Source organism: Macaca nemestrina, chromosome 9 (genome assembly GCF_043159975.1).
Source record: "Macaca nemestrina isolate mMacNem1 chromosome 9, mMacNem.hap1, whole genome shotgun sequence".
NCBI lineage: Eukaryota > Metazoa > Chordata > Mammalia > Primates > Cercopithecidae > Macaca > Macaca nemestrina.
In genome coordinates, this window is record NC_092133.1 from 128744310 (window position 1) to 128759246 (window position 14937).

At 46.5% G+C, this 14937-nt stretch overlaps 2 protein-coding genes across 2 annotated transcripts in view; both read left to right on the forward strand.

Annotated features, from left to right (window-relative positions):
• The first annotated feature begins 172 nt into the window (after positions 1–172).
• On the forward strand, positions 173–14008 carry LOC105468339 (acyl-CoA binding domain containing 7). The gene is made up of 4 exons (XM_011718426.3): positions 173–283; positions 11044–11161; positions 11324–11386; positions 11474–14008. The coding sequence occupies exons 1-4, from the start codon at positions 272–274 to the stop codon at positions 11545–11547; spliced, it is 267 nt and encodes an 88-aa protein (XP_011716728.2). The 5' UTR covers positions 173–271; the 3' UTR covers positions 11548–14008.
• LOC105490653 (acyl-CoA-binding domain-containing protein 7-like) overlaps positions 11064–14937 on the forward strand; it is a 92462-nt gene continuing 88588 nt past the window's right edge. The window contains exon 1 of the mRNA XM_071070454.1: positions 11064–11161. The gene's annotated coding sequence lies outside the window, so the exon portion shown is untranslated. The remainder of the gene's footprint in view (positions 11162–14937) is intronic.

Consider the following 14937-nt stretch of genomic DNA (forward strand, 5'->3'; position numbering starts at 1 on the left):
GAGAAAGAATAGAAGAGAGAGCCCAGAGCGGGGAGAAACTCATTTAAATTCTCTTCTCTTGGTCTTTCCATTTGCAGCCCGGGCAACCCGGCGCGCTAAGGAGCTCACAGCCCAGCCTCGCCCCCGCGCCCGCGACCAATGGGAGGCGGCCGGGCCGGGAGCGGGGCCAATGGCAGCGGCTGGCGGAGACGCGGCCCTTTAAGAAGCCGCGGGCGCCCTAGGGGGCAGAGCACCGGATAACAGCTGCAGCAGCAACGCGGCCGCCGCCACCATGGCCCTGCAGGTACCCGGGGCTTGGGGAGGCCACGCGGGAGGGGCGCTCCGCGAGGGGAGTGCTCAAGTGGGGCGCGCGGTGGGCGTGGCGCCCCGGGAGCGGTCGGCGGAGACCCAGGGGACACGCCCACTCCTTCCCCAGCGCCGCAGATGGCGGTGTAGACCGCACCTGTGCCTGCTGACGGCGAGCCGGGGCTCCCAGGGCAACCGTTCTGGACCCCAGGGGTCGGGTGAGCGACCGTGAGCGGAAAAGCAGGCAAGGCACGAGCACGGAGGAGCACGGAGCGGGCCTCCTCTCTCCGTCTCCGAGAGGGAGTCGAGATCACCGGGTCTCATCCCCCGCTCCCTCCCCTTCGCTCGTTGAGACCTCCAGGACCTCTCTTAGTGTCATACTGAGCAGAAGAGATCTGCGAGGCTCCGATTTAAAAATACTGTTTTTTTTTATGTGAAAAAACATGTTTAAGGGTGGAAAACTTTGGAAAAGACAACAAACATAAACTAATAATTACTGATAATAATCCAATCATAATTCCTTCACCCAGGTGATAACCACTGCTAACATGCTAGGGTAATTCCTAGTATGTCCTAGTATGTTTTTTTTCCATGTGTGTATGTGTGTGGCATATATCTACACACATACCTATGATATTATTGTGTATATACAGTTTTATTCCTACACTTAACACAGTAATATGAGCATTTTCTCATTATTAAATATTCTCAAATGTAATTTTTTTTTCTTTTTTGAGACACAGTCTCACTCTGTTGCCCAGGCTGAGTTGCAGTTGGTGCTATCTCTGCTCACTGCAACCTCCACCTCCCAAGTGCAAGCGATTCTCGTGTCTCAGCCTCCACAGTAGCTGGGGTTACAGGTGCATGCCACCACGGCCGGCTAATTTTCGTGGTTTTTTTTTTTTTTTTTTTTTTTTTTTGAGATGGAGTCTCACTCTGTCACCCAGGCTGGAGGACAGTGGTGTAATCTCAGCCCACCGCAACCTCTGCCTCCCGAGTTCAAGCGATTCTCATATGTCAGCCTCCCGAATAGCTGGGATTACAGGCGTGCGCCGCCACTCCTGGCTATTTTTCTCCATTTTTAGTGGAGTTGGGGTTTCACTGTGTTGGCCAGACTGGTCTTCAACTCCTGACCTCAAGTGATCCACCCGCCTTGGGCACCCAAAGTGCTGGGATTTCAGGCATGAGCCACCACGCCCGGCCTCTAAAATGTAATCTTTTACACGCACAAAGTTTCATAGAACGTGGCTTACTTCTTTAACCATTTCAGTCAGGCAAGACGCTATCCTGGGTAAAGTTATAATACATACTCCAGGGCCATCTGGGTTCAAATTTGTGCCTCACTTCTACTTAGCCTGTGACGTAGTTACCCTCTCCCTGCCTCAGTTTCTTTATCTAAAAATGGAGGAGAGATACATTAAATGAGTTATATATATAAAGCATTTAAAACAATGTCTGACATGTGGTAAAAGTCCAATAAGGATAAGCTTGTGGTGGAACATTTAGTTAGTTTGTTTGTTTTGAGACAGGCTCTCACTCTGTCACCCAGGCTGGAGTGCAATGCCGTGATCTCAGCTCAGGGCAGCCTTGAACTCCTGGGCTCAAGTAATCCTGCCACTTCAGCCTCCCAAGTAACTGGGACCACAGGCACCTGCCACCACACCTGGCTGTTTGTGTGTGTGTGTGTGTGTGTGTGAGAGAGAGAGGAGTTTCACTCTTGTTGCCGAGGCTGGAGTGCAATGTCATGATCTTAGCTCACCGCAACCTCCGCCTTCCGGGTTCAAGCGATTCTCTTGCCTCAGCCTCCCCGGAGTAACTGGGATTACAGGCATGCACCACCATGCCCGATTAATTTTGCATTTTTAGTAGAGACGGAATTTCTCCATGTTGGTAGGGTGGTCTCGAACTCCTGACCCCAGGTGATCTGCCGCCTCAGCCTCCCAAAATGCTGGGATTACAGGCGTGAGCTATTGTGCCTGACTCAAATATTCTTATGCATGACTTATGTGTTTATACTGAACTCTCCCCAAAATGATCAAAACGTTCTTCTAAAAGTTCCTGAAAGATCTGAAAGCTTCCTTTTTAGCTTAGTACTTTGGTTTTTTGTTGTTGTTTGCTTTTGAAATACTTGCAATGAGGAATTAAGAGTTTAGGGATGTCACAGGAAAGCAGTATGCTAAGGAGTATTAATATCGACCCATGATGTTATCTACTAACAATGCATTTGCATGTTAATATTGGAGGAAGGTAACTTTTTTTCCGATGTGATGTCTCGCTCTGTTGCCCAGGCTGGAGTGCAACGGCGTGATCTTGGCTCACTGCAACCTCCTCCTTACAGATTCAAGCAATTCTCCTGCCTCAGCGTCCTAGTAGCAGGGATTACAGGTGCCTGCCGCCACGGCCGGCTAATTTTTGTTTTATTAGTAGAGACAGGGTTTCACCATGTTGGCTAGACTGGTCTTGAACTCCTGACCTCAAGAGATCTACTTGCCTCAGCCTCCCAAAGTGCTGGGATTACAGATGTGAGCTACCACGCCCAGCTGAAAGTAACTTTTAAAAATGACAAGTAATACCTGGCTGACATATTGAAACCTCTTCTGTCTTTATTACCTCACTGGCATGTGCAGGGATCATATTGGTACTAGTGTTCTGCCAAGATGCTCATTGAGTGGAAATTAGAGGAAAGGTGACTAGTTCAGGGTCCCTAGACTTCTATTTATTTATACAAGAATAAGTAGACTGTCACTGGAGTAGCAAAACAATGGAATTTCTAATTCAGCTATAGCCTCCTGATTTTATTTGAAAATTTACAATACGTTTCTGTCCTCACCAAAGCATTTAGGAGAGCTGATGTTTATCCTAAATGGACAAATTTCTTTCCTAGATGATGAAGCTAAAAAGCAGACTTCTTCCAGAAGATGTATCTTTTCAAATCTAGGGGACTGATGATTTTAACAATTGGCAAAAAAGACTAACCTCTTCCCCTAGCCCACATTTGTGTGACCTAAGAACCCTGCAGTTCCTTGAGTGTGAGAATTTTTTATCTTCTTAATTGGGTTGCGCGATGGGAAAGAATTGCTTGAGAAGACCTTGTCAACCCCCTATGTGGGATGACCATGTTCTTTGGCTGCAGAAAGTAAAGTCAGATGAGGTGAGTCACCCTCAGAGGCTGTCTTCAGTGAGGCTGAAATGTGAAAGGCAGTTTACACAGCAGCCCGCCTAATCAGCATGGAAGGATGCACCCAGGATGTACCCAGTGTGAGCGATGCTGGCGTAACTTCTACGCCAAACGTGGGGCGAGGGGGCCTTGTGTCAAAAGCATGAACAGGAAGGAGTCCAGGGAGCGGCAGTAGTAGCCTTAAGGCAGTTTGTCTTGCAGAATCTCAAGCTCGGGTGAGATCTCGGGGGAGACCATGCACAAAACATTCAACTAGGATGCTGAGGACCCCTCGCTCAGGAGAAGTCAGCCCAGCAGAGGCTGCAGTTCCTGCCAAAGGCAGCAAGTCCAGCTCTGCAGCAGCGTAGGATACTGCAAAACTATGATGCCTTTCTCTCGGAATGAGGCAGGAGAATAGGGTCTGGAGGCAGAGAACCTAAGAACCTAAGGCCGATTCACACTGACTTCCTAGAACTAAATCAAAAGGAAAACCCCAACTTTCCACACCTATGTAATAAAAGGACCCGAGGCTGCTCCCTTTGCAACCTCCTCCCCATTCTCTGTGTAGCAGATGGAAGATCGAATGTATCTCTGTGCAACCAATCAGACATTCGCATAGGAATGTAACTTTGTAACTTCACTTCAGCCTCTGATTGGTTGCTTTCCCCAACCAATCAGACTGATCGTGAGCCAAGTTTTGATTTGCATAGAAGTGTAACCTTGTAACTTCACTTTAGCCTCTGATTGCAGGCTACTACTTCATTTACATAGGATGCACACCAAGTAACCAATGGGAAACCTCTAGAGGGTATTTAAGTGCAGAAAATTCTGTAACAGGGCTCTTGAGTCCCTGTACTCTGCCTGCTCCCACCCTGTGGAATGTACTTTCGCTTTCAATAAATCTCTGCTTTTGTTGCTTCTTTCTTTCCTTGCTTTGTGCCTTTTCTCCAATTTTTTGTTAAAAATGCCAAGAACTTGGGCACTCTCCACTGGTAACAAGAATGCTTTGGAATTCAATGTTCATAGCTCTATATTTAAAGCTGCATCTCACCTATGATAACTTTCTGATCCCCCTAAAGTCTGCTCACTCATTAACCATCCAACAAGGATGTTCTTAATAGACTCAGACCAGGCTCACGCCACCCGCCAGCAGTCCCTGAGGCCCTGTGGGTGCTGCCAAGGTGATTATTTATTGTTTATTTATTTACGAGTATTCATGCAACCCCACACAGCCTTTATGTTGAACTCCAGTAATTTCTGTCCACACTGCTGGGAGCAGCTTTCCCTGCCCCTCTGCACCCAACAAACGCAGACCTGAACCCCCCAGCACAATCACCATCTCATCTCAGGGACAGCTTTTTCCGTTCCTTACCTTCCCCTCTGCGCTACCTCCAGTGTTCCCAGAGCAACTGCTGCACCTTATTTGCAGCAAGTCCCATGTGACTGCCCTTGCCCTGTTCATTTCCTACCAGGCTATGAGCACCTTCAAGCACACTGCCTTGTGCCTGCCCATTTGCCTGGCAAAGGCCTGATCTATCGGAGGTGTTCAGTAAGTAGGTTTGTTAATTAGTATGAGCTGTGAGATGAGCTCTGGGAGGGCAGGGTCCATTGAATCAAATCAAGAATATTTTGCATTCTTGGCCGGGCATGGTGGCTCACGCCTGTAATCCCAGCACTTTGGGAAGTGGAGGTATGCAGATCACTTGAGTTCAGGAGTTCGAGACTAGCTTGGCCAACATAGCAAAACCCTGTCTTTATTAAAAATACAAAAAAATTAGCCAGGCATGTTGGTGCATGCCTGTAATCCTAGCGACTTGGGAGGCTGAGGTGGGAGGATTGCTTGAACCAGGAGGTGGAGGTTGCAGTGAGCCATGGTTGTGCCACTGTACTCTAGCTTGAGCAACAGAGCAAGACTCTATCTCAAAAAAAAAAAAAAAAAAAAAAATTATAAATCATCCTTAACCCTAGTGAGAGGTGACAACGTGCTAGTAGCCCTCGCTCTCGGCACCTCCTCGGCCTCCGCATCCACTCTGGCAGTGCTTGAGGAGCCCTTCAGCCTGCCACGGCACTGTGGGAGCCCCTCTCTGGGCTGTCCCAGGCTGGAGTCGGCTCCCTCTGCTTGCGGGGAACAGTGGAGGGAGAGGCACAGGCGGGAACCAAGGCTGTGAGGTGCTCACAGGCCAGCGGGAGTTCCGGTGGGCATGGGCGAGGGCTCAGCTGGCCCCACACTCCGAGCGGCTGGCACTGCCGGCCCCAGGCAATGAGGGGGTTAGCACTTGGGCCCGCAGCTGCAGAGGGTGTGCCAGGTTCCCCAGCAGTGCCAGCCCGCCAGCACTGCGCTCAAGTTGTCGCTGGGCCTCAGCTGCTGCCCCACGAGGCAGGGCTTGGGACCTGCAGCCCGCCATGCCTGAGCCTCCCCGCGGCCATGGGCTCCTGCTGGACCCGAGCCTCCTCGACGAGCGCCGCCCCCTGCTCCACAGCGCCTGGTCCCATCCACCGCGCAAGGGCTGAGGAGTGCAGGCACGGCTCGGGACTGGCGAGCAGCTCCGCCTGCAGCCCCCATGGGGGATCCACTAGGTGAAGCCAACTGGGCTCTTGAGTCTGGTGGGGACTTGGAGAGCTTTTGTCTAGCTAGAGGATTGCAAATGCACCAATCAGCACCCTGTCAAAACGGTCCAATCAGCTCTCTGTAAAATAGGCCAATCAGCTCTCTGTAAACTGGACCAATCAGCAGGATGTGGGTGGGGCCAAATAAGGGAATAAAATCAGGCTGCCCGCGCTAGCCAGTAGCAACTTGCTTGGGTTCCTTTGTGTGCGGTGGCTTCGTTGTTCTTTCGCTCTTTGTAATAAATCTTGCTGTTGCTCACGCTTTGAGTTCACGCTGCCTTTATGAGCTGTAACACCACGAAGGTCTGCTGCTTCACTTCTGAGGCCAGGAAGACCACGAACCCACCGGGAGGAATGAACAACTCCAGACGCACCGTCTTAAAAAGTTGTAACGCTCACGGCGAAGGTCTGCAGCTTCACTTCTGAAACCAGGGAGACCACGAACCCACCAGAAGCAAGAAACTCCAGACGCGTCCAAACATCAGAAGGAACATCTTTAAGAACTGTAACACTCACCGTGAGGGTCGACGGCTTTATTCTTGAAGTCAGCAAGACCAAGAGCCCACCAATTCTGGACACATTGGCACCTTCCCGCTGAGGCTGATACTCTTTTTGCGACTGAAGCTGCAACTCAGAGGATCTTTGTTTCTTGGATAGAGTCTCAGGGCAATGTGCCTCAAAGCTAGAAGTCATACCTGAGTATCCTGGCCAAGGCCAATATTGTTTGTACTCCAGCCTATCATGGTTGGGATGGGAAAGGCCTGCTGCAGGAAGGCGCATCAGAAGAGCCCCTTAAGACAGGAATGTATTGCATTGAGGTGCCAGAACTAGACAGGCTGGACAGAGCGAATAATGCTGACCACTGCTCTAGAACTGGTTTCCCTACCTGCATAGGGAGAAAGAGTGGGGACCCCTGAAATGGCATGGGAAACTGTGTCAGGGCTTAGCTCTAATGTGCAGAGGGGTCTAGGACTTTCATTAGATCTTTTTTTATTTTTTATTTTTTTTTTTTTTGAGACAGAGTCTTACTCTGTCACCCAGGCTGGAGTGCAGTAGCAGGATCTTGGCTCACTGCAACCTCTGCTCCTGGGTTTCACCTATTCTCCTGCTTCAGTCTATCCTGAGTAGCTGGAATCGCAGGTGTGAGGCACCATGCCCAGCTATTTTTTTGTGCTTTTAGTAGAGACCAGGTTTCACCATTTTGGCCAGGCTGGTCTCGAACTTCTGAGCTTAAGTGATCCACCTACCTCAGCCTCCCAAAATACGGGGATTACAGACGTGAGCCACTGCACCCAGCCCTTATATGGGTTTTTTAAAAGGCTTAGAATTCTAATTAAGGTTTGGCACATCAAAAGGAGTCTAGTTGCTGTCATTGCAAAATAACATGAGACGTTACAGCAAACAGAACACCTGAGATGGCCTATAAACCTGCAGAGGAAGGTCCTACACCTCTTCTGAATAGCCTCACCCTGTAGCGGCTCTGGCCACTCAGCATTTCAATTTTGTTCTTATTATAAACACAGTCCACGCACTTTATAGAAAATTTGCAGAGTACAAAAATATTTTTAAACTACATAACTTGCCAATAATCAGAGGCAATTACTGTTTACATATTTTTAGTATATATCTTTCTAGTTTTTATTTTTTCTATACAACTTACCAAGCTAAGTGTATAAAAAGAATTTGCTTTCTTTGCTAAAACATAAACTAAAAGTGTTTCTTATGTCTTGCTTTATTGCAAGTACTTTTTTTTTTTCCCCCGACATTCTTGCTCTGTTGCCAAGGCTGGAGTGTAGTGGCATGATCTTGGCTCACTGAAACCTCCACCTCCTGGGTTCAAGTGATTCTCCTGCCTCAGCCTTCCAAGTAGCTGGGATTACAGGCATGTGCCACTACGCCCAGCTAATTTTGTATTTTTAGTAGAGACAGGTTTCTCTATGTTGGTCAGGCTGGTCTCAAACTCCCAACCCCAGGTGATCCACCTGCGTTGGCCTCCCAAAGTGCTGGGATTACAGGCGTGAGCCACTGCTCCCAGCCTGGTCACACAGCACTTAAGTGATGGAGTTGGGATTCCAACCAAGGCAGTCTGGCTCCAGAGCCATGTTCTTAACCATGGCATTAGTATAAAGCAGCCAAGAGTTTCTTAGGAAGACACTCAGAAGACAAGGCGCCCCTTATTCCATGTCCCCGTGCTTCTCAGTCCCCTGTGGGAACTGGGTAGGAGGATGGGCCAGGTTCAAGGTTATTTAGGCTGAAGACCCTGATCTCCAACTTACGGTGATTTTGTTCACAAAACAACTGTTCTGCATGTACTACTGTTCCTGGACCAAACTGAGAGCCGCGCTGCTTATTCTCTCAGCTCGATAATGAGATGCAGATAAACTGGGAAAGGAGAGAGTTGGTTTCTGTAACTGGGTACAAGGAGAAGACCTGGAAATAATTGCCAAGATTACAGAGGTTTCTAGAGCTTTATATGCCTTCTAAGTTACATGTCTGCATGTAAGTGTGCGTTCATCTAAAGCCTTAAGTGACTAACTTCTAATCTATAACTAAGGGCTGAGTCCTGAAGACCCTCCTCTGGAGCCTCAGCAAATGTCCTTAATCTAGATGAATCCAGGTGCTGGAGTGATTACCCTCGCTTCCTGCTAAATCATGGAGGTTTGGGGAGTTCCTTCAGATCCCAGTAAAACTTGTTTGTGGAGGTCTGGGGATTTTCTTCAGACCCCCATAAAACCTGTTTAATCCTAAATGGGTCCTGTTAAGAATTCCTTCATTATCTTGTTATGCCTCAAGCCCCAGGAAGAGCCTGGGCAAAACTCTTGGTGGGCTTTTGTTGGAGTCTTCATATGAGGGCGCTGGCTCTTTCCGTTTTTAATATTTAATGTAACCACTCAGTGCTGACACGGTTGTTATGGCGGCCTGCCTATTCAGCCATCAGGGGGACCTGGCCACAGTACTGCCTGTCTTTGGGGCCGGAAGGAAACTTGAGCCAGTCACTCTGCTGAGCCCACAGGGTACTGAGGTTACACTGGGGCTATCCACTTTCTCTCCTAGGCCTTTGGATCCAAAGGGAGCTCTGGCATCAGAGAAGAAGTGTGGGGGGCGGGGGCCAGCTAGCGTACATCCTTGAACTTCCCCTGTTTGACAGCCAGCCTACGGACAATTCCTGCTTATCCTGAGTTTTAAAAAATAACATAAGACACAGTTTAATTTAAAAATCTATAAAGGAAAATAATCACGAAGCCCTTCATAGAGTATAAACTAAGAGGTTAGAAAGGGAAAGGGATAAAGCATCTGGGAACCCTCAGACTCCAGAGTACACTGGACTTCCTTGTCTATTTCAGCTACTGGCTGAACCCTGGGCCAGCCTGAGGGTCTTGCGGGGTTTGGGAGGTCCCCATTTTCAGAGTTAACTTGGGACAAGCCTTACTACTTAAGTCCTTTTTTTTTTTTTTTCTGGAGACAGAGTCTCACTTTGTTGCCCAGGCTAGAGTGCAGTGGCGTTATCTTAGCTTACTGCAAGCTCCGCCTCCCAGGTTCAAGCAATTCTTATGCCACAGCCTCCTGAGCAGCTGGGATTACGGGTGTGCGCCACCATGCCCAGCTAAGTTTTGTATTTTTAGTAGAGACAGGGATTTGCTATGTTGGTTGGGCTGGTCTCGAACTCCTGACCTCAAGTGGTCCCCTGCCTCGGCCTCCCAGAGTGCTGGGATTATAGGCATGAGCCACCACGCCAGGCTTAAGTAGATTGTATATAGCGTTTCCAGGAAGTCTAAAAACATACTACTCAAGTATACTGGTATACAGTTTTCCCTAATCAGCTCTAAATTGGCTAAGCAACTCCTCTTTTCTAGAAATCATTTGTAATAAATCTTATAATTTAGGTCTAGTGTGAAAAGGAATCTGTACAAGCAACTCAACCAGATCAGGAATATTGATTACCCTCAGAAGCTGACTAGGTCTAAATAATGCTAATATTAAAGAATGTAGGCAGGAGGGCACTGGAAGAGAAACACCCCAGACGATGGTATTAACCGGTAGCAAAGCCCCTGCATGTAGTAAAGTAGGACTGAGGCAGAAGAGGGAGGACGCATCTGTGAGGTCATTGAGAAAACTCCATTGAGTATCAATAATGCCAAAAAAAAAAAAAAGCAGCCAGGCATGGTGGCTCACACCTGTAAACCCAGCACTTCGGGAGGCCCAGGTGGGTGGATCATGAGGTGAGGAGTTCAAGACCAGCCTGGCCAGTATGGTGAAACCCCGTCTCTACTAAAAATATAAAAATTAGCCAGGCATGGTGGCAGGTGCCTGTAATCCCAGCTACTCGGGAGGCTGAGGCAGGAGAATCACTTGAACCCAGGAGGCAAATGTTGCAGTGAGCCGAGATCTTGCCATGGCACTCCAGCCTGGACAACAGAGTGAGACTCCGCCTCAAAAAAAAAAAAAAAAAAAGCAAACTTACCAGGTGTGCTGTGGCTCACGCCTGTAGTCCCAGCACTTTGGGAGGCCGAGGTGGGCAGATCACTTGAGGTCAGGAGTTCAAGACAAGCCTGGTCAACATGACAAAACCCCATCTCTACAAAAATACAAAAATTAGCCGAGCTTGGTGGTGCACACCTGTAGTCCCAGCTGCTTGGGAGGCTGAGGTGGGAGAATGGCTTGAGCCTCAGAGTAGAGGTTGCAGTGAGTGGAGACGGTGCCAATGTACTGCACTCCAGCCTGGGCGACAGAGCTAGACCTTGGCTTGAAAAATAATAATAATAAAATAAAAAAAAGGAGGGTAAACTAAACATTTTCCGTATTAAGAATTTTCTGTAGTTCTTCATATGAGGTAAGTCCCAGGAGAGGTGAACTCCTAGGAATTCAAGTAAATTAAGATCATTCTGATAGAACCAGAGCAGCAGAAGTTCATTTCTGTTTGAAACCTTCCTCTTCCTGCTCTTCGAGTTCCTATTCCTTGGTGGTAAAATGCTCCTTTTTTTTTTTCCCTTTAGGCTGATTTTGACAGGGCTGCAGAAGATGTGAGGAAGCTGAAAGCAAGACCAGATGATGGAGAACTGAAAGAACTCTATGGGCTTTACAAACAAGTGATAATTGGAGACATTAATATTGGTATTACATATTATTAATATTAATATATTAATGTTACAATTAATATAATTATATAATATAGTATATCATTACTTAAAATATAATATACTCTGTTTTAACAACGTGTATAGAAGTGCACAGTAAAATGTTAACTTGCAAACTCATCTCTCCTTCTCTTGCCAGAGTGTCCAGGAATGCTAGATTTAAAAGGCAAAGCCAAATGGGAAGCATGGAACCTCAAAAAAGGTTTCTTAGTCTTTTACAAGTTTATGGCAAACTTTCTTAATTTCCCCATGCACCAATCAGGGAGATAACCTGTTTGTATCTTTCTAGGGTTGTCGACGGAAGATGCGATGAGTGCCTATATTTCTAAAGCAAAGGAGCTGATAGAAAAATATGGAATTTAGAATACAGCATACGAGGAATATTTGCTTTTGAAGCCTTCCTAATGCTATCATGACCTAACATTTAGAGGGAGAGGCACACTGTTAACTTGATGTATCATGTAGATTTTTGCTATTAGCATGAATTGTAATACTTAGGAGCATACTGAAACTACATAGTTTACTCAATTGTACTTGCTTAAACCAGGTGTCTTTAAAGTTCTTTTTAAGAAAATATGGTACATATACACCATGGAATACTATGCAGCCATGAAAAAGGATGAGTTCCTGTCCTTTGCGGGGACATGGATGAAGCTGGAAAGCATCATTCTCAGCAAACTATCACAAGATCAGAAAACCAAGCATGCTCTCACTCATAAGTGGGAGTTGAACAGTGAGATCACATGGACACAGGGAGGGGAACATCACACACCGGGGCCTGTCGGGGGTGGGGGGCTAGGGGAGGGATAACATTAGGAGAAATACCTAATGTAGGTGACCGGTTGATGGGTACAGCAAACCACCAGGGCACGTGTATACCTCTGTAACAAAACTGCGCGTTCTGCACATGTAACCCAGAACTTAAGGTATTTAAAATTAAAAAAAGTTCTTTTAGAAAAGTATTTTGTGTTTTATTTTTATAGAGTTAGAGAGGACAACTGCAGTTTTTGTTCGTTTGCTTGTTTGTTTTTCCTTGAGGAGTCTCGTTTTCTCACCCAGGCTGGAGTACCGTGGTGCGATCTCGGCTCACTGGAAACTCTGCCTCCTGGGTTCAAGTGATTCTCTTGCCTCAGCCTCCCGAGTACTTGGGATTACAGGCGCTTGCCACCCTGGCTGGCTAATTTTTGTATTTTAGTACAGATAGGGTTTTGCCATGTTGGCCAGAGTGGTCTTGAACTCCTGACTTCAGGTGATCTGCACACCTTGGCCTCCCACAGTGCTGGGGTTATAGGTATGAGCCACCACACCTGGTCACAAGTGCAGTTCTGTTGCATGGATATATTGTGTGGTGGGGAAATCTGGGCTTTTAGTGTAACCATCACCCAAACACTGTACATTGTACCCAAAAGGTAATTTCTCATCCCTCACGCCCTCCCACCTTTCCAAGCCTCCAGTGTCTATTATTCCACACTCCAGGACCCTGTGTTCACACTGCTTAACTCCCACTTATAAGTGAAAGCGTGGTACTTCTTTTGTTTGTTTCTGAGGGTTTTAAAAAATCTTTATTTTCTTGTTTTTTTGTTTTGTTTTGTTTTTTTCTGAATTTTTTCACTTAAGATAATAGCCTCCAGTTCCACTCATGTTGCTGCAACATTTTCTTTTATGGCTGAGTAATATCCCCTGGTATACATATACCATGTTTTCTTTATCCTGTCATCCGCTGATGGATACTTAGGTTGATCCCATATCTTTGCTATTGTGAATTGTGCTGCAATAGACATACAAGGCAGGTATCTTTTGGATAGAATGACTTCTTTTCCTTTAAGAAGATGCCCAGTAGTGGGATTGCTGGGTAGAATGGTAGTTCTATTTTTAGTTCCGCCAGAAATTCCCATGCTGTTTTTTTATAGAGGTTGTACTAATTTACATTCCCACCAACAGTGTATACGCATTCCCTTTCTCCACATCTGTTGTTTGACTTTTTAGAAAGTCTCACCCTGGTAATATGTGTACAGATTTGAACAGCTGTTTGTTCTTTTGGCTCATCTGTTCTGTTACAAAGAGTTAATGTTACTGGTGAAATAAAAACAGGTTATTAAGAATCAATGGCAAGGCTGAACGTGGTGGCTCATGCCTGTAATCTCAGCACTTTGGGAGGCCGAGGCGGGTGAATCACTGAGGTCAGAAGTTCGAGACCAGCCTGACCAACATTGCAAAACCTCATCTCCACTAAAAATATAAAAATTGTTATCCGTCTCTTAAACGGGAAAAAAAAAAAAAAAAAAAAAGAATCAATGGTAAGACTGTTCCTTCCTTACACCATGTGGCTTTGAGGTCACAGTGATACAGAGACTGTGAACCAGAGAACATACTTGGTTCAGGTCCTCATTCATCTGTGAACGTGCTAGGTGACCTGGAGCAAGTTACTTAACCTTATTAAGCCTTATCTGTAGAGGAGGGAAAATAATATCACTCTCAAAGGGCTGTTCTAAGAATTGAAAGAGAGGCCGGGTGCGGTGGCTCACGCCTGTAATCCCAGCACTTTGGGAGGCTGAGGTGGGTGGATCATGAGGTCAGGAGATCAAGACCCTCCTGGCTAACACGGTGAAACCCCGTTTCTACCAAAAATACACAAAATTAGCCAGGTGTGGTGGCGGGCACCTGTAGTCCCAGCTACTCGGGAGACTGAGGCAGGAGAATGGCAGAGAATGGCATGAACCCAGGAGGCGGAGCTTGCAGTGAGCAGAGATCCCGCCACTGCTCTCCAGCCTGGGTAACAGAGCGAGACTCCATCTCAAAAAAAAAAAAAAAAAAAAAAAAGAAATGTACAAGTCTGTCCATAGCAGTTTAAAGAAATTTAAAAAGCCACCATAGAAATATCTCCTGTTTTTCTTTAAATTTTTACATTTAAGACAAATAAAAAAGCAAACTAAAATGTATCTAGTGATAAACTGTACCACTACTGTACCCCATGTGTTCAGTTCTGTCAGAGTAAAAAGAGTCTGGAATATAATATTGGCCCCCGACTCAGTCTTTCTGGATGGACACAGGCTCTTTGAAAGAAGAGTCTCTTGTTAACAATTCAAAAAATTGTTTGAGATTTCTTAAGATAAATATCCCCCCAAAACAGTGCACCTCTATTCCCCACATAACAATTTAGATTTGGAATTGTATGACCAGAGAAATAGATCAACTTCATGTTACTGCTACAACAACAACAACAGAACTGTCTAGGTCCACTAGATAAATTTCCAGGGAATTACGATGAGCAGAAAAAGCCAGTCCCCAAACGTTACATGTATAATTCCATTTATGTAACGTTCTTTTTCTTTTCTTTTCTTTTCTTTTTAGACAGGGTGTCATTCTTTTACCCAGGATGCAGTGCAGTGGCACCATCTCAGTTCACTGCAACCTCTGCCTCCCAGGGTCGAGCAATCCTCCCATCTCAGCCTCCCGAGTAGCTGGGACTACAGGTGCATGCAACCATGCCCGGCTAATTCTTGTATTTTTCACAGAGACAGGGTTTCACCATGTTTTCCCAGGTTGGTCTGGAACTCCTGATCTGAGGTGATCTACCCACCTCGGCCTCACAAAGTGCTGAGACTACAGGCATGAGCCACCGCACCCGGCCTCTCTTTCAATTCTTAGAACAGCCCTTTGAGAGTGATAACTATTTTCGCTCCTCTACAGATAAGGCTTAATAAGGTTAAGTAACTTGCTTTTTAAGTTACTTAATAACTTAAATTAGTAAGT